This window comes from Haliaeetus albicilla, chromosome 31, assembly GCF_947461875.1.
Source record: "Haliaeetus albicilla chromosome 31, bHalAlb1.1, whole genome shotgun sequence".
Lineage (NCBI taxonomy): Eukaryota > Metazoa > Chordata > Aves > Accipitriformes > Accipitridae > Haliaeetus > Haliaeetus albicilla.
The window spans coordinates 267,736-288,549 of NC_091513.1; the positions used below are offsets into that span (position 1 = coordinate 267,736).

At 62.4% G+C, this 20,814-nt stretch overlaps 2 protein-coding genes across 5 annotated transcripts; one reads left to right on the plus strand and one right to left on the minus strand.

The window, feature by feature from the left end:
- Positions 1-243: 243 nt before the first annotated feature.
- On the plus strand, positions 244-11,489 carry HAUS5 (HAUS augmin like complex subunit 5). Of its 4 annotated transcripts, XM_069774673.1 has the most exons (18): positions 350-496; positions 2,412-2,474; positions 2,635-2,667; positions 2,839-2,863; positions 3,495-3,600; positions 3,687-3,825; positions 3,941-4,004; positions 4,133-4,206; positions 5,378-5,429; positions 5,523-5,608; positions 6,018-6,081; positions 6,711-6,856; positions 8,887-9,038; positions 10,425-10,505; positions 10,904-11,019; positions 11,087-11,144; positions 11,259-11,373; positions 11,465-11,489. In XM_069774673.1, exons 1-16 carry the CDS (start codon positions 405-407, stop codon positions 11,141-11,143), a joined length of 1,350 nt encoding a protein of 449 aa, XP_069630774.1. In that variant the 5' UTR covers positions 350-404; the 3' UTR covers position 11,144; positions 11,259-11,373; positions 11,465-11,489. The 4 variants fall into 4 exon arrangements, with proteins under 4 accessions (XP_069630772.1, XP_069630771.1, XP_069630775.1 ...); XM_069774670.1 differs by lacking the exon at positions 2,839-2,863 and having other exon boundaries at positions 245-496; XM_069774674.1 differs by lacking the exon at positions 3,687-3,825 and having other exon boundaries at positions 249-496.
- A 720-nt stretch (positions 11,490-12,209) lies between these two features.
- RBM42 (RNA binding motif protein 42) lies at positions 12,210-20,547 on the minus strand (the record flags this gene model as incomplete). Its single annotated transcript, XM_069774631.1, has 5 exons — positions 12,210-12,432; positions 17,574-17,768; positions 18,005-18,125; positions 18,763-18,945; positions 20,398-20,547. Coding segments are annotated over 5 exons (762 nt in total), but the record flags the coding sequence as incomplete, so codon positions are not given.
- Between the last annotated feature and the right edge of the window lie 267 nt (positions 20,548-20,814).

A 20,814-nucleotide genomic window follows, 5' to 3' on the forward strand; every position in this document is an offset into this window, starting at 1 on the left:
TTTCAAGGACTACAGCTCCCGTCATGCCCCACGGCCTCCCATAGACGCCCATTGAACCCGGCCTACAACTCCCACAAGGCCCCGCGGCCTCCCATAGACGCCTATTGAACCCGCGCCTACAACTCCCACAATGCCCCGCGGCCTCCTATGGACGCCCATTGAACCCGGCCTACAACTCCCACAATGCTCTGCGGCTTCCCATAGACCCGACCTACAACTCCCACAATGCCCCGCGGCCCCCGTAGACTCCCATTGAACCCGGCCTACAACTCCCGTCATGCCCCGCGCCTCCCATAGACTCCCATTGCGCCCGGGACTACGACTCCCATCGTGCCCCGCGGCGGCGCCGCCTTCCCGCCTTTTTGTGGTTTCCGCCTTCCCGCTTCTCTCTCCCCCGTCCCGTCATGGCGCCGGCCGAGGAGGCGTTGGGGCGGTGGGCGGCGGGAGAAATGGAGCTGCCGCCGGGCCTCGCACCCTCCGGTGCCGTTCTACGGAGGTGGGAAACGGCGGGGAGACCCCCCCCAAGCCGGGAAGGCGGGCGGGGGGGGCGTTAGCCGGCTCGTTTGTTCTTCGGGGGGGGGAGATTTGGGATGGACACCCCCCCCCCCCGCTTTTCCTTCATAGAGGGGGATTGGGTGTCTCCGGAGGGGCTTTGGGGGGGTTTGGGGGTCTTTTTGGGGGGTTTTGGGGTCCTTTTCAGTCAGGGTGAGAGGTTCCAAGGAGTTTTGGGGTGCCTTTGGGGGGGTTTGGGGTCCATTTGGGGGGGTTTTGGGGTCTTTTTTCAGTCAGGGTGGGGGGTCCCAAGGGGCTTTTGGGGTCCCCTTGGGGATCCTGGGGGGGTTTGGGGTCCCTTTGGGCGGTTCTGGGGTCTTTTTCAGTCAGGGTGGGGGGGTCTCAAGGAGTTTTGGGGTCCCTTTGGGGGGTTCTGGGGTCTTTTTCAGTCAGGGTGGGGGTCCCAGTGGTTTTTTGGGGTCCCTTTGGGGGGTTTTGGGGTCCTTTTCAGTCAGGGTGGGGGGTCTCAAGGAGTTTTGGGGTCCTTTTGGGGTTTCTGAGGAGGTTTTGGCATCCTTTTTAGTCAGGTTAAGGGTCTTGGGGGGATTTTAGGGCTCTTTTCAGTCAGGGTGGGGGGTCCCAAGGGGCTTTTGGGGTCCCCTTGGGGGTCCTGGGGGGGTTTGGGGTCCCTTTGAAGGGGTTTTGGGGTCCTCTTCAGTGAGGGTGGGGGTCCCAAGGAGTTTTGGGGTCCATCTGAGGGGGTTCTGGGGTCCTTTTCAGTCAGGGTGGGGGGTCCCAAGGGGCTTTTGGGGTCCCCTTGGGGGTCCTGGGGGATTTTGAGGTCCCCTTGGGGGGTTTTGGGGGTCTTTTTCAGTCAGGGTGGGGGGGTCCCAGTCATTTTTGGGGGTGCTGGGGGGATGTTGGGGGGTTCTTTTCAGTCAGAGTGGGGGTCCCAGTGGCTTTTGGGGTCCCTTTGGGGGGTTCCTGAGGGGGTTTTGGGGTCCTTTTCAGTCAGGGTGGGGGGTCCCAAGGGGCTTTTGGGGGTCCTGGGGGGTTTTGGGGTCCCTTTGGGGGGTTTTGGGGTAATTTTCGCTCAGGGTGGGGGTCCTGGGAGGTTTGGAGGTTCTTTTGGGGGGGGCTTGGGGTCCTTTTCAGTCAGGGTGGGGGGGTCTCGAAGGGTTTTTGGGGTTCCCTTGGGGGTCCGGGGGGGGTTTTGGGGTCCCTTTGGGGGGTTTTGGGGTCTGTTTTCATTCAGGGTGGGGGTCCTGGGGGGTTTTGGGGGGTCCTGGGGGATTGTGGGGTCCTTTTCAGTCAGGGTGGGGGGTCCCAAGGAGTTTTGGGGTGCCTTTGGGGTTTTTGGGGGGGTTTGGGGTCCGTTTGAGGGGGTTTTGGGGTCATTTTCAGTCAGGGTGGGGGGTCCTGGGGGTACTTTTGGGGGTGTTTTGGGGTCCCCTTGGGGGTTCGGGGGGGTTTTGGGGTCCCTTTGGGGGGTTTTGGGGGTTTTTTTTCAGTCAGGTTGGGGTTTCCAGTGGTTTTTGGGGTCTCTTTGAGGGGGTCCTGAGGGGTTTTGGGGTCTGTTTTCATTCAGGGTGGGGGTCCTGGGGGGTTTTGGGGTCCCTTTTGGGGATTTTGGGGTCCCTTTTGGGGATTTTGGGGTCCTTTTCAGTCAGGGTGGGGGGTCCCAAGGGATTTTTGGGGTCCCCTTGGGGGTTTTGGGGTGAATTTTGGGGGGGGTTTTTTGTCCCTTTGGGGTGGGATAGGGGGTCCTGGGGGGTTTTGGGCTCCTTTCTAGTCAGGGTGGGGGGTCCCAGGGGGTTTTTGGGGTCCCCTTGGGGGTTTTGGGGTCCCTCTGGGGGAATTTTGGGGTCCCCGTGTTTTTTTGGGGTCCCCCTGACCCCCCCTTTCCCCCCCCCCCCCAGGCTGTGCTCGGGGTCCTGCGCCCCCATTTGGGAATTCATCACCCGCCACGTCCGACACCCACGGTGAGGGGGGGGGAGAGACCCCCCAAAATCTCGGGAGGGGGTCCCCAAAATCTGGGGGGGTCCCCAAAATCTGGGGGGGGGTCCTCAACATTTTGGGGGGGATCCCAGTCGTTTGGGGTCTGATTTTTTGGGGGGGGGGGGTGTCATTTTTTTTTCACAGGACCGTGAAGAAAATTCGGGGGAATCTGTTCTGGTATCCCAAAATTTGGGGGGGCACCCTAAAAACCCAGGGGGGGCACCCTAAAAATTGGGGGGGGCACCTAAAAAACTGGGTGGGGCACCCCAAAAACCCGTGGGGGGTCCCAAATCGTGTCCGTCCCCCCCCCCCCCCCCCCAAAAATTTGTTCCTTAACTCGGGGTTCAGGTACCGGCACCTGGAGGAAACGAAGGTGAAGGGGGGGGGGGCAGATTTTGGGGGGGGGCAGATTTTGGGGGGGTGGGGGAGGATTTGGGGGTCCCCTAATTTGGGGGGGGCGCAATTAGGGGGGTCCCCAAATTTGGAGGGGGGCAATTAGGGGGGTTCTGTGAAATTGGGGTGGTTAATTAGGGGCATTTCTCAAATTTGGGGGGGCAATTAGGGGCGTCATTAAATTGGGGGGGTAATTAGGGGGGTCCCCCAAATTAGGTGGGGGCAGTTGGGGGGTCCCCCAAATTAGGGGGGGTAATTAGGGAAGTCCTTTAATTAAGGGTGGGGTAATTAGGGGGGATTCCAAATTGGGGGGGGCAATTAGGGGGGTCTGCGGAATTTGGGGGGGGCAATTAGGGGCGTCATTAAATTGGGGGGGTAATTAGGAGGGTCCCCCAAATTGGGGGCGGGGTAATTAGGGGAGTGCTTCAATTAAGGGCGGGGTAATTAGGGGGCACTCCAAATTGCAGGCGGGGCGATTAAGGTTTTTTTCCCAAATTGTGGGCGGGGCAAAGAGGAGGATCCCCCAAATTTTGGGGTGTGTTCCCCCCAAATTTGGGGTGTGGGGGGGGGTGCGTTGTGTGTCTCTTGCTGACCTTTGACCTCGCCGCCAGGGGGCGGGGCCGGCCCCGCCCGAGGGGGCGTTGCCCCGCCTGCGGCAGGAGGTGGAGGGGCTGGGCGCGGCCCTGGGCGGGGCCCAGGAGGCGGCTCTGGAGCTGGGTGAGTTTGGGGAGGGGTCGACCCCTCCCCTTTTTTGGGGGGAGTGGGAGGGGCATCATGAGTCAGGTGACTTTATTTTCTTTTAGAGGCGGAGCTAGGGGCGGGGCAATCCCGGCGAGGGGCGGAGCTTCGGCGGGGGCTGGAGCTGCGGCTGATGGGGGCGGCGGCGGCGAGGGCGGGGCAGCGGCTGCGGGCGGGGCGGGGGGCCCTGGACCCGCCCCCAGGGTGAGTGACAGGCGAGGGGGGTGGGCGGGGCTTCCCCTCGAGGGTGGGGCTACGCGGTGTGGGCATGGCTCGCCCGCGCGGGCGTGGCCCTTCCCACGATGCCTTGCTCCCGCAGGCGGTGGGAGGCGGGGCCGGAGCTGGAGGCGGCGGTCGCCGTGGGGGTGGAGCCGGAAGTGCTGGTGAGAGCGGGCGGGGCTCGAGGGTGGGTGTGGCCGGGGTGGGCGGGCACGGGCTGGAGGGGTGTGGCTCGCGGTGGGTGGGGCTATGGGGGTGGGCGTGGCTCCCAGTGAGCGGCTCCTCCCCTTAGGTGTCGGTGCGGGCCGTCTGCCGGATGCGGGCGGAGGCGCTGGAGGCGGGGCTGGAGCCCCGCCCACCTGAGGAGTAAGCCCCGCCCCCCTCGCTGTCAATCCCGCCCTGCCGGGTCATTTGTCGCTCGTTCGCCGATTGGGCGCTGCCCGTCGGTCACGTGATCTCTTTGGCTGTCAATCATCCTTCATTTCCCAATCGCTGTCTAGCTGTCGATCATATCTCAGCTGCAAATCACGTTTTAGCTGTCAATCATTTCATTTGATTGACAGCCGTGCTCGTTAATCGCTCCATGTGCTGATTAATTGCTCGTTGTCTCGCCAATCCCTCTGCCGCCCGCCTGTCAATCATTTCCTTATCAATTACCTGTCAATTATTCAGGTCTGTTGTCAATCACTGCTGACTTGTCAATCATTTCTCACCTGTCAATCATCCCCGAGCTGTCAATTATCTTCCTCGTTACCGCTAGCGCCGTTAATTAGCGCGGCTTGTCAATCGTTTTGACCTGTCACTCATCTCGATCTCCCAATCACGCTGCTCTGCTTCCCGTTGTCACCCGCCAATCACTGCCACCTGTCAATCATTGTGGCCTGTCAATCACTGCGACCTGCCAATCACTCGCTCCGCTGCGTCAGGCTGACCTGTCAATCATCTTGTCGATCGTTTTTGACCTGTCAATCACTCCCGCTTGCCAAACATTTCATCTTGCTCGTCCGCGCCGCCTGTCAATCACCGTGCGAATTAGCGTGACCTGTCAATCACCTTGACCTGTTAATCGCCCTGACCTGTCAATCATCTTGTCAATCATCGACCTGTCAATTACCCTGGCTTTTCACTTTGATCTGTCAATCATTTTCCGCGTGTCAATCAAGTGTTGCTGCTAATCGCTCACTCTGACTCGTGAATCAATTGTTCCGTCAATCGCTGCGCCCTGTCAATCATCCCGGTCTGCCAATCACCCTGATTGATTCACCTGTCAATCACCACGACCTGTCAATCACTAATCTGTCAATCAACCGCTTGTCAATCACTCCCCTGTCAACCACAAACTTGTTAATCGACCCATCTGTGCTTCGTTTTGCATGCTAATTACCGCCCCGCCGCTGACCCCCACCCGCCTGTCGCTCTCCTGTCAATCGCCTGACCTGTCAATCAATCATCTGACCTGCCAATCACCCGGCCTGCCAATCACCCCGCCCCTCAACCCCCGACCTGTCAATCAATCGCCGCTGCTCGTCACCCGCAGGACGCGCGACCCGCTGGGCGCCGCTAACGAGCGCTGGCTGCGGGCGGCCAAGGTGAGGGCGGGGCCGGGGCGGGGCCGGGGCGGGGCCTCTCCCCTCCCTCCCCGCCCCCCCCCACCTGGGTGTGTCCCTCCCCTCCCCGCGCAGGCGGTGCTGAGCAGCCACGCCCCGGGGGCGGTGCTTTGGGCCCTGGAGTGCCTGGCTCGGGAGAGGACCCGCCCGCCACGCCCGCGGTGGGTGCTGGGAGGAGGCGGGGCTTAGGGGAGAGGGCGGGGCGCCTCCGAAGTGGGTGGGGAGATGGCGGGTGGGGTGGGGGTGTGGCATTGGGGGTGGGGCTTGGCATGGGGAGGGCGGGGTTTGGGGTGGGGTTTCTTTTGAGGGGTGGAGCTTCAGGGGGTGGGGATAAGTCTGGGGGTGGGGCTTGTTCAAGGGGTGGGGCTACAGGAGGGGTGTGGCCTTGCCCTTTTCCAGGAAAGGGTGGGGTTGGGGGCGGGCGGGTCTTTTCACAAGGGGTGGGGCTAGTTGCGGGTGTGGCTTTGAGTCAGGGTGGGGCTAAAGGCTGGGGGAGGAGCTTAGGAAAGTGGGTGGAGCCTAGAGAAAGGGGCGGGCCCTGAGCCAGCCCTAATTATTCTGCCCTTGTAGGAAAAGTGACCTTGACCCCGACCTTGACCCCGAGGCTCCGCCCACCGTGAAGACGCTCATTGAGGTGGGGGGAGGGGAAAACTGGGGGGCGGGGTCAATTTGGGGGGTTCAGGGTGGGAATTTGGGGGGCGGGGCCAATTTTGGGGGTGTCGGGGAGGGAATTTGAGGGGGTGGAGTCAATTTGGGGGGCGGGGTCAATTTTGGGGGGGCAGGGTCAATTTTGGGGGGGTCAGGGTGGGAATTTGAAGGGGTGGGGTCAATTTTGGGGGCGTCAAGGTGGGAATTTGTAGGGGCGGGGCCAATTTTGGGGATGTCGGGGAGGGAACTTGAGGGGGCGGAGTCAATTTGGGGGGCGGGGTCAATTTTTGGGGGGCTCAGGGTGGGAATTTTGGGGGGCGGGGTCAATTTTTGCGGGGTCAGGGTGGGAATTTGGGGTGGTGGGGTCAATTTTGGGGGGGCGGGGTCTATTTTGGGGGGGTCAGGGTGGGAATTTGAGGGGGCGTGGCCAGTTTTGGGGGTGTCGGGGGGGGATAAAGGGAAATTTGGGGACCTTGGAGGGGGGGGGCACGTTATGGGTGAAACCATTTTGGAGGTTTGGGGGGGATTTGGGGGAGATTTAGGAGCTGGGGGGGGGGCACGTAGGAGATTTTGGGGACCCCCCCACGGATTTTTATTTTTTTGTGCCCCCCCCAGGAATCGTGGGGGGCCGTGGGGGGGTTGTGGGCCCGGTTGCCCCCCCTGGCCACCCGGTTGCCCCCCCTGCGGCTCCGGCTGAGCCGCCTACGCCGGCGCCTCGCCCAGCGCCTGGGGGGGGACCCCAAAACTCAAGACGCCGCCAGGTAACGACCCCCCCCCCGGCACCCCAAAACCCCCCCGGGGAACCCCCAAAAATCTCATGACCCCCCCCAAAAATCTCGTCACCCCCCCAGCGCACCCCAACCCCCCCACCAGGTGCCCCAAAACCATCCCGGGGGTTCCCCCAAAATGGGGGCTGGCACCCTCGGGCCCCCCCCCCCCGGCCATTTTGGGGACCCCAAACCCCCCCAAAATGGGTGCTGGGACCCTTAGGGCCCCCCCCCGGCCATTTTGGGGACCCCAGACCCCCCCCAGCCCTTTTTTTGGGACCCCCAAGCCCCCCCAAAATGGGTGCTGGCACCATTAGGTCCCCCCCAGCCCTTTTTGGGGACCCCCAACCCCCCCAAACTGGGTGCTGGAACCCTTAGGACCCCCCCCAAACCCCCCCAGTCCCCCCCCCAACCATTTTGGGGACCCCCAAGCCCCCCAAAATGGGTGCTGGGACCTCCCCCCGGCCATTTTGGGGATCCGTGGCCCCCCCAAAATGGGTGCTGGGACCCTTAGGGCCCCCCAAACCCCCCCTGGGCCCCCCCCGGGCATTTTGGGGACCCCAAAACTCCCCCAAACCCCCCCTAAATGGGTGCTGGCCCCCCCCCCCCGGCCATTTTGGGGACCCCCAAGCCCCCCAAAACGGGTGCTGGCACCCTTAGGGCCCCCCCAAACCACCCCTGGGCAGTCCCCCGGCTATTTTGGGGACCCCTGCCCCCCCCAAAATGGGTGCTGTGGCCCCCCCCCGGCCATTTTGGGGACCCCCAAACCCCCCCAAAATGGGTGGTGGCACCTTTAGGCCCCCCCAAACCCCCCCTGGAGCCCCCCTGGCCATTTTGGGGACCCCAAAACCCCCCCCAACCCCCCCCAAAATGGGCGCTGGGCCCCCCCCGGCCATTTTCAGGACCCCAACCCCCCCCCAAAATTGCTGCTGGCACCTTTAGAACTCCTCCTGGGCCCCCCCCTGCCATTTTGGGGACCCCAGACCCCCCCCCAGCCCTTTTTGGGGACCCCTAACCCCCCCCAAAATGGGTGCTGGGACCTTTAGAGCCCCCCCGGCCATTTTGGGGACCCCAGACCCCCCCCCCCAGCCCTTTTTGGGGACCCCTAACCCCCCCCAAAATGGGTGCTGAGACCTTTAGAGCCCCCCCGGCCATTTTGGGGACCCCAGACCCCCCCCCAGCCTTTTTTGGGGACCCCTAACCCCCCCGAAATGGGTGCTGGGACCTTTTGGGCCCCCCCCCGGCTATTTTAGGGACCCTAAAACCCCCCCAAAATGGGTGCTGGGACCTTTAGAGCCCCCCCCGGCCATTTTGGGGACCCCAGACCCCCCCCCAGCCTTTTTTGGGGACCCCTAACCCCCCCGAAATGGGTGCTGGGACCTTTTGGGCCCCCCCCCGGCTATTTTAGGGACCCTAAAACCCCCCCAAAATGGGTGCTGGGACCTTTAGAGCCCCCCCCGGCCATTTTGGGGACCCCAGACCCCCCCCCCAGCCCTTTTTGGGGACCCCTAACCCCCCCCAAAATGGGTGCTGAGACCTTTAGAGCCCCCCCGGCCATTTTGGGGACCCCAGACCCCCCCCCAGCCTTTTTTGGGGACCCCTAACCCCCCCCAAAATGGGTGCTGGGACCTTTTGGGCCCCCCCCCGGCTATTTTAGGGACCCTAAAACCCCCCCAAAATGGGTGCTGGGACCTTTAGAGCCCCCCCCGGCCATTTTGGGGATCCCAGACCCCCCCCAGCCCTTTTTGGGGACCCCTAACCCCCCCCAAAATGGGTGCTGGGACCTTTAGAGCCCCACCGGCCATTTTGGGGACCCCAGAACCCCCCCAGCCTTTTTTGGGGACCCCTAACCCCCCCGAAATGGGTGCTGGGACCTTTTGGGCCCCCCCCCAGCCATTTTAGGGACCCCAAACCCCCCCAAAATGGGTGCTGGGCCCCCCCCAGCCCTTTTTGGGGACCTCTAGGCCCCCCAAAATGGGTGCTGGGACCCCCCCGGGACTATTTTGGGGACCCCCCCCCCCCAGATTGGCGCTGGAGGTCGCCTGGCTGACGGGGGCGCGGGGGGCTCTACATCGGGGGGTGCAAAAATTACGGGGGGGGGGCGACGGCGACGCCCCCCCCAAATTTTTCCACGGAGGAACCGCGACGTCGCCTGCAGCGCGGCCGGCGCCGGCTGGTCAGTTTTGGGGTGCGGGGGGGGGATTTTGGGGTGCGGGGGGGGGGATTTGGGGTGTGGGGGGAGATTTGGGGGTCCTGGGGGGGAATTTTGGGGGTTTGGGGGGGGAGTTTGGGGTTTGGGGGGGGGATTTTGGGGGCGTCAGGGGGATTTTGGGGGTTCACGGGGGGGATCTGGGGGGGGTTACGGGTGTTGGGGGGGATTTTGGGGTGCTGGGGGGGGGGTTGGGGGCCTGGGGGGCAATTTTGGGGGTTTGGGGGGGATTTGGGGTTTGGGGGGGGGATTTTGGGCGTGTGAGGGGGATTTTGGGGTTCATGGGGGGGCTGGGGGGGGGTTAGGGGTGTTGGGGGGGGATTTTGGGGGGGATTTTGGGGTGCTGGGGGGGGTTTGGGGGTGTCAGGGGGATTTGGGGGTTCATGGGGGGGGCCTGGGGGGGATTTTGGGGTGTGGGGGGGATTTGGGGGTCCTGGGGGGGAATTTTGGGGGTTTGGGGGGGGAGTTTGGGGTTTGGGGGGGGATTTTGGGGGCGTCAGGGGGATTTTGGGGGGTCTGGGGGGGGTTACGGGTGTTGGGGGGGATTTTGGGGTGCTGGGGGGGGTTGGGGGTGTCAGGGGGATTTGGGGGTTCATGGGGGGGGCCTGGGGGGATTTTGGGGGTCCCGGAGGAGAATTTCGGGGGTTTGGGGGGGGAATTTGGGGTGGGGGTGGGGGATTTTGGGGGTGTCAGGGGGATTTTGGGGTTCATGGGGGGGTCCTGGGGGGGATTTTGGGGTGTGGGGGGAGATTTGGGGGTCCTGGGGGGGATTTTGGGGTTCAGGGTGGGATTTTGGGGGCGGGGCGGGGTTTGGGGGGGAATTTGGGGGTTCACGGGGGCGTTTGGGGGGGTTTGGGGGTGTCAGGGGGATTTTGGGGTTCATGGGGGGGTCCTGGGGGGGATTTTGGGGTGTGGGGGGAGATTTGGGGGACCGGGGGGGGAATTTTGGGGCTTTGGGGGGGGAATTTGGGGTGCGGGGGGTGACTTGGGGGTGTCGGGGATTTTGGGGTTCACAGGGGGGGATTTGGGGGTCCTGGGGGGGATTTTGGGGGTTTGGGGGGGGAATTTGGGGTGCGGGGGGGTTTGGGGGTGTCAGGGGGATTTTGGGGTTCACGGGGGGGGCCCCTGGGGGAGATTTAGGGGTGCGGGGGGGTGATTTTGGGGTGCAGGGAGGGATTTTGGGGTTTTTGCGGGGGGAGATTTTGGGTTCGGGGGGATTTGGGGGTTTGGGGGGGAATTTGGGGGTCCTGGGGGGGGAATTTGGGGGTTTGGGGGGGGAATTTGGGGGGTGCGGGGGGGGATTTAGGGGTGCGGGGGGGGGATCCCCTTAATTTTGGGGTCCCCCCCCCCCAGACGCGGCGGCAGCGCCGGCTCCGAGCTTTGGCCGCCGCCACCGGGACCCTCAAAAAGCGGCTGCGGCCCCTCCAGGACCAGGTGGGACCCCAAAAACCCTCGGGGGGGACCCCAAAATTTTGGGGGCGGGGCCCCGAAATCCACCTACACCCAGGGGCGGGTCCCCAGGCCACGCCCACCCTCCCAAATCCGAGGGGCGGGGCTCCAAAATTCAACCCCGTCCCTTTAAAATCCGCCTCGATTTGGGGGTTTTTTTGGAGAGGGGGTGTTTAAATTTTGGGGGGGACCCCAAAAATTTTACAGGGGGGCGTGTCCAGCTTGGGGGCGGGGTTTAACTTAGAGGGTGGGGCTTAATTGGGGGGGAGGTTGGATTTTGGGGTGGGGCTTAATTTGAAAGGGCGGGGTTTAATTTTGGAGTGTGTGTGTCCCCCCCCCCCCGATTTTTTTTATTTTTTGGGGTCTTTTTGGTGTGTCGGCAGGTGAGGGGCGTGGCGCGGGCCGGGCTGGGCGCGGCCCCCCCCGCCCTGGCGCGGGAAGGGGAGCGGCTGCAGCGGTTACTGGGAGAACTGGGAGCACTGGGAGAGCCCCACCCGCGGTGAGTTGGGCGCCCTGGGGGGAGGGGGTTGGTGGGACACGCCCTTTCTGACTCCTCCCCGTTTCAGCCCCGCCCCGGATCCTCTGCTGCGCGCCTGCCACGCCCTTGGGCTGCCGCCCTATAAGGTGAGAGAGGCGGGGCTACGTGGGTGGGTGGGGCTACTCGGGCAGGCGGGGCACCTACGGGGAAGGAGGTTTGGGGGAAGGGGGCGTGGCCTAAGCGGGCGTGTCCTGTTGCAGGCCCCCCAGTGGGCGCTGTGTCGGGCGGCGGCCCTGCGCCAGGAGCTGCGCGGGTGGGGCCCGAGGGCGGGGCCCGGGGAAGGGGTGGAGCCGCCTCAGCCCCACCCAGTGGTGGGTAAGTAGTGGGAAAGGGGCGGGACTCCACGGGTTTGGGTGTGGCCTGGCTCCGCCCACCCTCACTTTGTGTTTTTTCCCCGCCCATCCAGGAAGGGCGGCGGGCGGGGCCGGCACCGAGCTCCTCCCCCGGCTCCGCCTATTGGCCGCCCAGAGCCGTCAGTGCATCGAGGCTTGGCCCCGCCTCCAGGCCCTCGTCGGCCAATGGTGAGCTTGCGCCACCCTGCAGGGGGTGGTGTCCAAAGGGGGAGTGGCTAGGGGATGCCCCGCCCTGTGACGTCACACCCGTTTCTCCCCTCCCACAGGTGGGAGCAGCCGGCCCAGTGGACCCTGGCCCCGCCCCCAGGCGACATCCCCTTCTCCCATTGGATGCAGCGCTGGAGCCGGGCGGCCCACGCCCTCCCCTGTCCCCGCCCACTCCCCTCGGCCCCGCCCACCCACCCGGCAGAGAGGCGGAGCCGGGACAAGCCCCACCCCTGAACTCCCACCGGACGCTCCTATTGGCCGAACTCCCAACTCCCCCTCTCCCCGTCCCAATAAAGCATTGGCTGAGACACGAGTGGGCGTGGTGCTGTGTTAAGGGTGGGTGGGGCCTGGGACACACCCACGTCAGGGGCCACGCCCATGCCGGGGCCACGCCCACATCTAGGGCCACACCCACAACACACCGGGCCCAAGCCTTGTACATAAAGGATTTACAATAACTCCGCCCACCGCCCCGCCCCCACAGGCCCCTCCCCTTCACTTGCCACGCCCTTTCACAGACCACGCCCCCTCCATGCCACACCCCGTCGCAGGCCACGCCCCCCCCCAAGAGCCGGACGCCGCAGCTGTACGAAGTGCCACGTGGCCTTTATTGCGCCTCCCAGTGCTCCCAGTCCCTTCCCGGTCCGTCCCAGTCCCCTCCCAGTTTCTCCCAGTGCCTCCCAGTTTGTCCCAGTCCGGCGTTATCTCAGCCCCAGTTTCTTCTTCTCCCGCTGTTTCCGCCGCACGACCTCCAGGTTCCGATCCTTCCACATGCTCTTGCGCAGCTTGATGGGGCGGCTGCCCACGTACTTCCCTGGAAGGAAAGAGGGGGAACTGGTGGGACTGGGAGCAACTGGGAGGGCACTGGGATGAACTGGGAGGGGACTGGGAGGGGCTGGGAACACTGGGAGGGGACTGGGAAGGGCTGGGAGGGGACTGGGATGAAGTAGGAGGGGACTGGGAGGGACGGGGAGCAACTGGGAGGGGACTGGGATGAACTGGGAGGGGCTGGGGCAGTGGGAGGGGGCTGGGAAGGGCTGGGAGGGGACTGGGATGAACTGGGAGGGGCTGGGGCAGTGGGAGGGGACTGGGAAGGGCTGGGAGGGGACTGGGATGAACTAGGAGGGGACTGGGAGGGGACTGGGATGAAGTAGGAGGGGACCAGGTAGGGACTGGGAACACTGGGAGGGCACTGGGATGAACTGGGACGGGACTGGGAGGGGCTGGGAACACTGGGAGGGGACTGGGATGAAGTAGGAGGGGACTGGGAGGGCACTGGGATGAAGTAGGAGGGGACCGGGAGGGACTGGGAACACTGGGAGGGCACTGGGATGAACTGGGAGGGGACTGGGAGGGGCTGGGAACACTGGGAGGGGACTGGGATGAACTAGGAGGGGACTGGGAGGGGACTGGGATGAAGTAGGAGGGGACTGGGAGGGACGGGGAGCAACTGGGAGGGGACTGGGATGAACTGGGAGGGGCTGGGGGCAGTGGGAGGGGACTGGGAAGGGCTGGGATGAACTAGGAGGGGACTGGGAGGGACTGGGAGGGGACTGGGATGAAGTAGGAGGGGACCGGGAGGGACTGGGAACACTGGGAGGGCACTGGGATGAACTGGGAGGGGACTGGGAGGGGCTGGGGGCAGTGGGAGGGGACTGGGAGGAGACTGGGAAGGACTGGGATGAAGTAGGAGACGAATGGAAGGGACTGGGATGAACTGCGGGGGGGACTGGAAGGGACTGGGAGCACTGGGAGGTGACTGGGCAGGACTGGGAGGGGACTGGAGACACCGAGAGGGATTCCAAGGGGACTAGGAGGGACTGGGGACACTGGGAAGGGACTGGGACCACTGGGAGAGAACTGGGAAGGGACTAGGAGGGACTGGGGACACTGGGAAGGGACTGGGAGCACTGGGAGAGAACTGGGAAGGGACTAGGAGGGACTGGGGACACTGGGAAGGGACTGGGAGCACTGGGAGAGAACTGGGAAGGGACTAGGAGGGACTGGGGACACTGGGAAGGGACTGGGAGCACTGGGAGAGAACTGGGAAGGGACTGGGAGGATACCAGAAAGGACTGGAAGGGACTGGGATGAACTAGGAGGAGACTGGGAAGGACTGGGAGCACTGGAAGGGGACTGGGAACACTGGGAGGCGACTACAAGGGACTGGGAAGGGACTGGAAACACTGAGAGGGACTGGGAGCAGACTGGGAGGCACTGGGGACACTGGGAGGGGGACTGGGAACACTGGGGACACTAGGAGGGAACTGGGAAGGAAGGTCTGGGAGCACTGGGAGGGGACTGGGGATACTGGGAGAGACTAGGAACACTATGAGGGGACTGGGGATACTGGGAAGGGACTGGGAGGGGACTGGGGATACTGGGAAGGGACTGGGGACACTAGGATGGGACTGGGAGGGACTGGGAGCACTGGGAGGGACTGGGAAGGACTGGGAGCAGTGGAAGGGGACTTGGAGGGGACTGGGAGCACTGGGAGGGGACTGGGAGGGGATGGGAGAAGACTGGGAAGGACTGGAAAGGATGGAGATGAACTAGGAGGGAACTGGGAGGGACTGGGAGCACTGGGAGGGGACTGGGGACACTGGGAAGGACTGGGGACACTGGGAGGGGACTGGGGACACTGGGAGGGGACGGGGGACACTGGGAGGGACTGGGGACACTGGGAGGGGACGGGGGACACTGGGAGGGGACTGGGGACACTGGGAAGGACTGGGGACACTGGGAGGGGACTGGGGACACTGGGAGGGGACGGGGGACACTGGGAGGGACTGAGGACACTGGGAGGGACTGGGGACACTGGGAGGGGACTGGGGACACTAGGGAAGGACTGGGAGAACTGGGAGGCACTGGGCTATACTGGGAACTGCCCTGGGGAAGGCGGGGCTGAGGGTCCCTCTGTGTCCCCGCCCCCAAACGTCCCCAAACGTCCCCAAAGTCTTAAATTTCCCCAAACGTCCCCAAAGTCACCAAATGTCCCTAAATTTCCCCAAAGTCTTTGATGTCCCCAAATGTCCCCAAATTCCTCAATGTCCCCAAATGTCCCCAAAGTCCTCGATGTCCCCAAAGTCGCCGAATGTCCCCAAATTTCCCCAAAATGTCCCTAAATGTCCCCAAAGTCCTCGATGTCCCCAAATGTCCCCAAATGTCCCCAAAGTCCTCAATGTCCCCAAATGTCCCCAAAGTACCAAAGTCACCAAATGTCCCCAAATTTCCCCAAAGTGTCCCCGAATGTCTCCAAAATCCTCAAATGTCCCCAAATGTCCCCAAAGTCTTCAATTTCCCCGAATGTCCCCAAATTCCTCAATGTCCCCAAATGTCCCCAAATATCCCCAAAGTCCTTGATGTCCCCAAATGTCCCTGAAGTCGCTGAATGTCCCCAAATTTCCCCAAAGTTTCCCCAAATGTCCCCAAAGTCTTCAATGTCCCCAAAAGTCCCTGATGTCCCCAAAGTGCTCGATGTCCCCAAATTCCTCAATGTCCCCAAAGTGTCCCCAAATATTCCCAAATGTCCCCAAAGTCTTCGATGTCCCCAAATTCCTCAATGTCCCCAAATGTCTCCAAAGTCCCCAAAAGTCCCCAAAGTCTTCGATGTCCCCAAATGTCCCCAAATTTCCCCAGTGTCCCCGAATGTCCCCAAAGTCCTCAATGTCCCCAAAGTCCTCAAATGTCCCCAAATGTCCCCAAATTCCTCGATGTCCCCAAATGTCCCCAAATGTCCCCAAAGTCTTCGATGTCCCCAAATGTCCCCAAAGTCCTCGATGTCCCCAAATGTCCCCAAATTCCTCAATGTCCCCAAAGTGTCCCCAAATATTCCCAAATGTCCCCAAAGTCTTTGATGTCCCCAAATGTCCCCAAAGTCCCCAAATGTCCCCAAAGTCTTTGATGTCCCCAAATGTCCCTCAATGTCCCCAAATTCCTCAATGTCCCCAAAGTGTCCCCAAAGTCTTTGATGTCCCCAAATTCCTCAATGTCCCCGAAGTGTCCCCAAATATCCCCAAATGTCCTCAAAGTCTTCAATGTCCCCAAAGTCCTCGATGTCCCCAAATGTCCCCAAAGACTTCGATGTCACCGATGTCCCTGAAGGCCTCAATTTTCCCAAATTCCTCAATGTCCCCAAAGTGTCCCCAAATATCCCCAAATGTCCCCAAATTCTTTGATGTCCCCAAATATCCCTAAAGTCTTCAATGTCCCCAAAAGTCCCCAAAGTCTTTGATGTCCCCAAATGTCCCTCAATGTCCCCAAATTCCTCAATGTCCCCAAAGTGTCCCCAAATGTCCCCAAAGTCCTCGATGTCCCCAAAGTCGCCGAATGTCCCCAAATTTCCCCAAAGTGTCCCCAAATGTCCCCAAAGTCCTCAATGTCCCCAAAGTCCTCAAATGTCCCCAAATGTCTCCAAAGTCCCCAAAAGTCCCCAAAGTCTTCGATGTCCCCAAATGTCCCCAAATTTCCCCAAAGTGTCCCCGAATGTCCCCAAAGTCCTCAATGTCCCCAAATGTCCCCAAAGTCCTCGATGTCCCCAAATGTCCCCAAATTCCTCAATGTCCCCAAAGTGTCCCCAAAGTCTTTGATGTCCCCAAATTCCTCAATGTCCCCAAAGTGTCCCCAAAGTCTTTGATGTCCCCAAATTCCTCAATGTCCCCGAAGTGTCCCCAAATATCCGCAAATGTCCTCAAAGTCTTCAATGTCCCCAAAGTCCTCGATGTCCCCAAATGTCCCCAAATATTCACAAATGTCCCCAAAGTCTTCGATGTCCCCCAAATTCCTCAATGTCCCCAAATGTCCCCAAATTCCTCAATGTCCCCAAAGTGTCCCCAAATATTCCCAAATGTCCCCAAAGTCTTCGATGTCCCCAAATTCCTCAATGTCCCCAAATATCCCCAAATTCCTCGATGTCCCCAAATGTCCCCAAAGTCTTCGATGTCCCCGATGTCCCTGAAGGCCTCAATTTCCCAAATTCCTCAATGTCCCCAAAGTGTCCCCAAATATCCCCAAACATCCCCAAAGTCTTCAATGTCCCCAAATGTCCCCAAAGTCCCCAAATGTCCCCAAATTCTTTGATGTCCCCAAATATCCCTAAAGTCTTCAATGTCCCCAAAGTCCCCAAAAGTCCCCAAAGTCTTTGATGTCCCCAAATGTCCCTCAATGTCCCCAAATTCCTCAATGTCCCCAAAGTGTCCCCAAATGTCCCCAAAGTCCTCAATGTCCCCAAAGTCCTCAAATGTCCCCAAATGTCTCCAAAGTCCCCAAAAGTCCCCAAAGTCCTCGATGTCCCCAAATGTCCCCAAATTTCCCCAAAGTGTCCCCGAATGTCCCCAAAGTCCTCAATGTCCCCAAAGTCCTCAAATGTCCCCAAATGTCCCCAAATTCCTCGATGTCCCCAAAGTGTCCCCAAAGTCTTTGATGTCCCCAAATTCCTCAATGTCCCCGAAGTGTCCCCAAATATCCGCAAATGTCCCCAAAGTCTTCGATGTCCCCAAATTCCTCAATGTCCCCAAATGTCTCCAAAGTCCCCAAAAATCCCCAAAGTCTTCGATGTCCCCAAATGTCCCCAAAGTCTTCAATGTCCCCAAATGTACCCGAATTCCTCAATGGCCCCAAAGTGTCCCCAAATGTCCCCAAATGTCCCCAAAGTCCTCGATGTCCCCAAATGTCCCCAAAGTACCAAAGTCACCAAATGTCCCCAAATTTCCCCAAAGTCCTTGATGTCCCCAAAGTCCTCGATGTCCCCAAGGTCCTTCAATGTCCCCAACGTCCCCAACATCCCCCAAATCTCCTACCGCTCATCTCTCTCATCCTACGAACGTCATCGTTGACGTTCTTCAAGAACCCGAACCCACCGCGTCCCTCCGCCTTCCCCGTTATCCCAATATCCCAAACGTCCCCAATCCGCCCGATGTCCCCAATGTCCCCCCGACGTCCCGACGTCCCCGTTACCGTTCATCTCCCTCATGGCGCGGACGTAATCGTTGGGATCCTTGAAGGAGACGAAGCCGTAACCCTTCGTCTTCCCGGTCCGTTTGTCCCGGATGACTTTGGCTTTCAGGAACGACGGGTAACGCCCGAACGCTCGACCCAAAATGTCGTCGTTGACCTCGTTCCCCAAATCCCCGCAAAAAATCCGGAAATCGTCTGGGGACGAGACGAGGGGACGCGGTGACGATGGCGCGGTGACATCACGGTGACGATGACGCGACGACGATGACGCGGCGACGCCGCGCCCCGCCGCCGTTCCCCGATTCCGGCCAACGCGCTCAACTCCCCGACCCCGATTTTTGCCGCTTTTTGCCACCGAAACGGGGCGGGGTGACATCACCGAGGTGTCCCCGCCCCCCTCTCCGCCCCCCCAGTATCCCCAGTATCCCTACCGGCGTCCCACTCCAGCAAACTGGGATCCTCCCAGCTGCTCCCGGCCGCCGTCCGGATGCAACGCTTCAGCCGCTCGCCCCGCCCCTTCTTCTTGTCTTCCGCCGCTGGCTCCGCCCCTACCTGGGGAAGGGTGGGGACACACCTGTCAATCACGTGGACACGCCCAGCCAACCCCAGACACGCCCGTCCCTCCCCTAAGCCACACCCACGCCACCAAGCACTGCCACTCCCCCCCCACCAGCAGTGGTCTGGCCCGGCCCAGAGGCTCCGCCCCCTTTGCAAGAAGCCACACCCCATTTGCAAGAAGCCACACCCCTTTTCAGGAAACCACACCCATTTGTAGGAAGCCACACCCTTTCTCCAGGAGGCTCCACCCACCCAATAGGCCCCCTCAACCCACCCCCTCCCCAGAAACCCCGCCCCAATTGCCCAACTCCCCGCCCCCAGCCACGCCCCCTTTCCAGAAGGCCCCACCCCCCATAGGACCCTCCTCACCCCACCCTCTCTCCAGCAACCCCCACCCCCAAGCAACTGGCCCCACCCCCTCTCAGGCAAGCCCCACCCCTGAGAACCGCAGCCTCGCCCCCTTCCATAAAGCTCCGCCCTCACCTGCCCAAGCCCCACCCCCTAACACCAGAAACCCCGCCCACAAGCTCCCCCGCCTCTTCCAGCAAGCCCCGCCCCTCTCCCAAGAGACTCCACCCCCTGCAGGAAGCCCCACCCACCCCAAACCCCGCCCACCCCTTCCAGCTCTCACCTCAGGGGGCAAGAAGGGCGGGTCAGGCGGGCGTGGCCGGCGCGGTCGAGGCGCGGGCGGGGCCAAGGCGGGGCCCGGGCGGGGCTCGGGGGGGCCAGCGGGGGCCGGGGCGGGGCCGGCGGGGAGGCAGGGCCCAATCCGAGTCTCCTCGGGGGGCGGAGCCCGCGGGGGGGGCGGCTCCTCCTGCGGGGTCAACGGGGTCAAGGGGGGGATTTGCCCCCCCCGGGGTGAAATTTGCCCCACCCCCCCCAAATTTACCCCCCCCAGGGGCAGATTTGCCCCCCCCAAACCCCCAAATTTGCCCCCCCGCAGGGAATTTACCCCCCCCAAAGTTTAACACCCCCCCAGACTGAATTTACCCCCCGGGGGGGGCAATTACCCCCCCGGGTCAAAATTTGACCCCCCCCGGTGATATTTGCCCCTGCCTGGGGCAGAATTTGCCCCCCCTGACCTCAATTTACCCCCCCATGGCCAAAATTTGCCCTCCCCCAGGCCAAAATTTTGCCCCCCCGGGTAACATTTGCCCCCCCCAGGGGTGGAATTTGCCCCCTTATCCCCCCCAATTTGCCCCCCCAAGCCCCCCAATTGCCCCCCAGCCCCCCCATTTGCCCCCTACCCCCTCAATTTGCCCCCCAATTGCCCCCCAGCCCCCCCAAATTGCCCCCCCACCCCCCAATTTGCCCCCCCAGCCCCCCAATTGGCCCCTACCCCCCTAATCTGCCCCCACAGGCCCCCAAATTGCCCCCCCAATTTGCCCCTACCCCTCTAATTTGCCCCCTTACCCCCCAATTTGCCCCAATTGCCCCCCAGCCCCCAATTTGCCCCCTACCCCCCCAATTTGCCCCCGAGCCCCCCCGAATTTGCCCCCTACCCCCCTAATTTGTTCTCTTGCCCCTAATTTGCCCCCTTACCCCCAATTTGCCCCCTAATTGCCCCCAGCCCCCCAATTTGCCCCCTACCACCCCAATTTGCCCCCCCAGCCCCCCCACTTGCCCCCTCCCCCCCAATTTGCCCCCCCAATTGCCCCCCAGCCACCCCAATTGCCCCCAGCCCCCCAAATTTGCCCCCAGCCCCCCCATTTGCCCCCCCAATTGCCCCCTACCCCCTCAATTTGCCCCCCAATTTGCCCCCAGCCCCCCATTTGCCCCCAATTGCCCCCTCCCCCCCAATTTGCCCCAATTGCCCCCCAGCCCCCCAAATTTGCCCCCAGCCCCCCCATTTGCCCCCCCAATTGCCCCCTCCCCCCAATTTGCCCCAATTGCCCCCCAGCCACCCCAATTGCCCCCCAGCCCCCCAAATTTGCCCCCAGCCCCCCCAATTGCCCCTACCCCCTCAATTTGCCCCCCAATTTGCCCCCCAGCCCCCCATTTGCCCCCCCAATTGCCCCCTCCCCGCAATTTGCCCCAATTGCCCCCCAGCCACCCCAGTTGCCCCCCAGTCCCCCCATTTGCCCCCCCAATTGACCCCTACCCCCTCAATTTGCCCCCCAATTTGCCCCCAGCCCCCCCATTTGCCCCCCCAATTGCCCCCTACCCCCTCAATTTGCCCCCCAGCCGCCCTATTTGCCCCCCCACAATTGCCCCCTCCCCCCCTACTTTGCCCCCCCCCCCCAATTGCCCCCCAGCCCCCCCTTACCTGGACTTTTTTGGCGGGGGGGGGCGCGTAGACGGTGGGGGCCGCCTGGATGACGGTGGGGTTGATTTTGGGGGTCCCCAAAACGGGGCGGGGGCCGCCCACCAGGGGGGGGAGGGGGTTCACCGGGGCCCCCCCCGTCACCTGGGGGGGGGGGACACGAGACGAGGGGGGGGGTTAATTACCCCACAGGGCCCCAACTGCCCCCCCCGACCCCCCCAAATTCCACCCAGCCCCCCCCTTGAGCCCCCCCATTCCGCCCCAAATTCCCGCCCCAAATTTCTCCCAAATTCCCGCCCCCAAATTCCCGCCCCCAAATTTTGCCCCCGAATTTCTGTCGCCAAAACTTCACCCCCAAATTTCTGCCCTGAAATCCCCCCCAAATTTCTGCCCCTAAATTTCTGCCCCCAAATCCCCTCC

Bases quoted from the DNA above. Each gene is read 5' to 3' on its own strand.
- HAUS5 (XM_069774670.1), top strand. From the start codon at position 278: ATGCCCCGCGCCTCCCATAGACTCCCATTGCGCCCGGGACTACGACTC. The intron at 4,005-4,132 runs GTGAGAGCGGGC...TCCTCCCCTTAG, and splicing joins GGGTGGAGCCGGAAGTGCTG to GTGTCGGTGCGGGCCGTCTG. The intron at 4,207-5,377 runs GTAAGCCCCGCC...CGTCACCCGCAG, and splicing joins GAGCCCCGCCCACCTGAGGA to GACGCGCGACCCGCTGGGCG.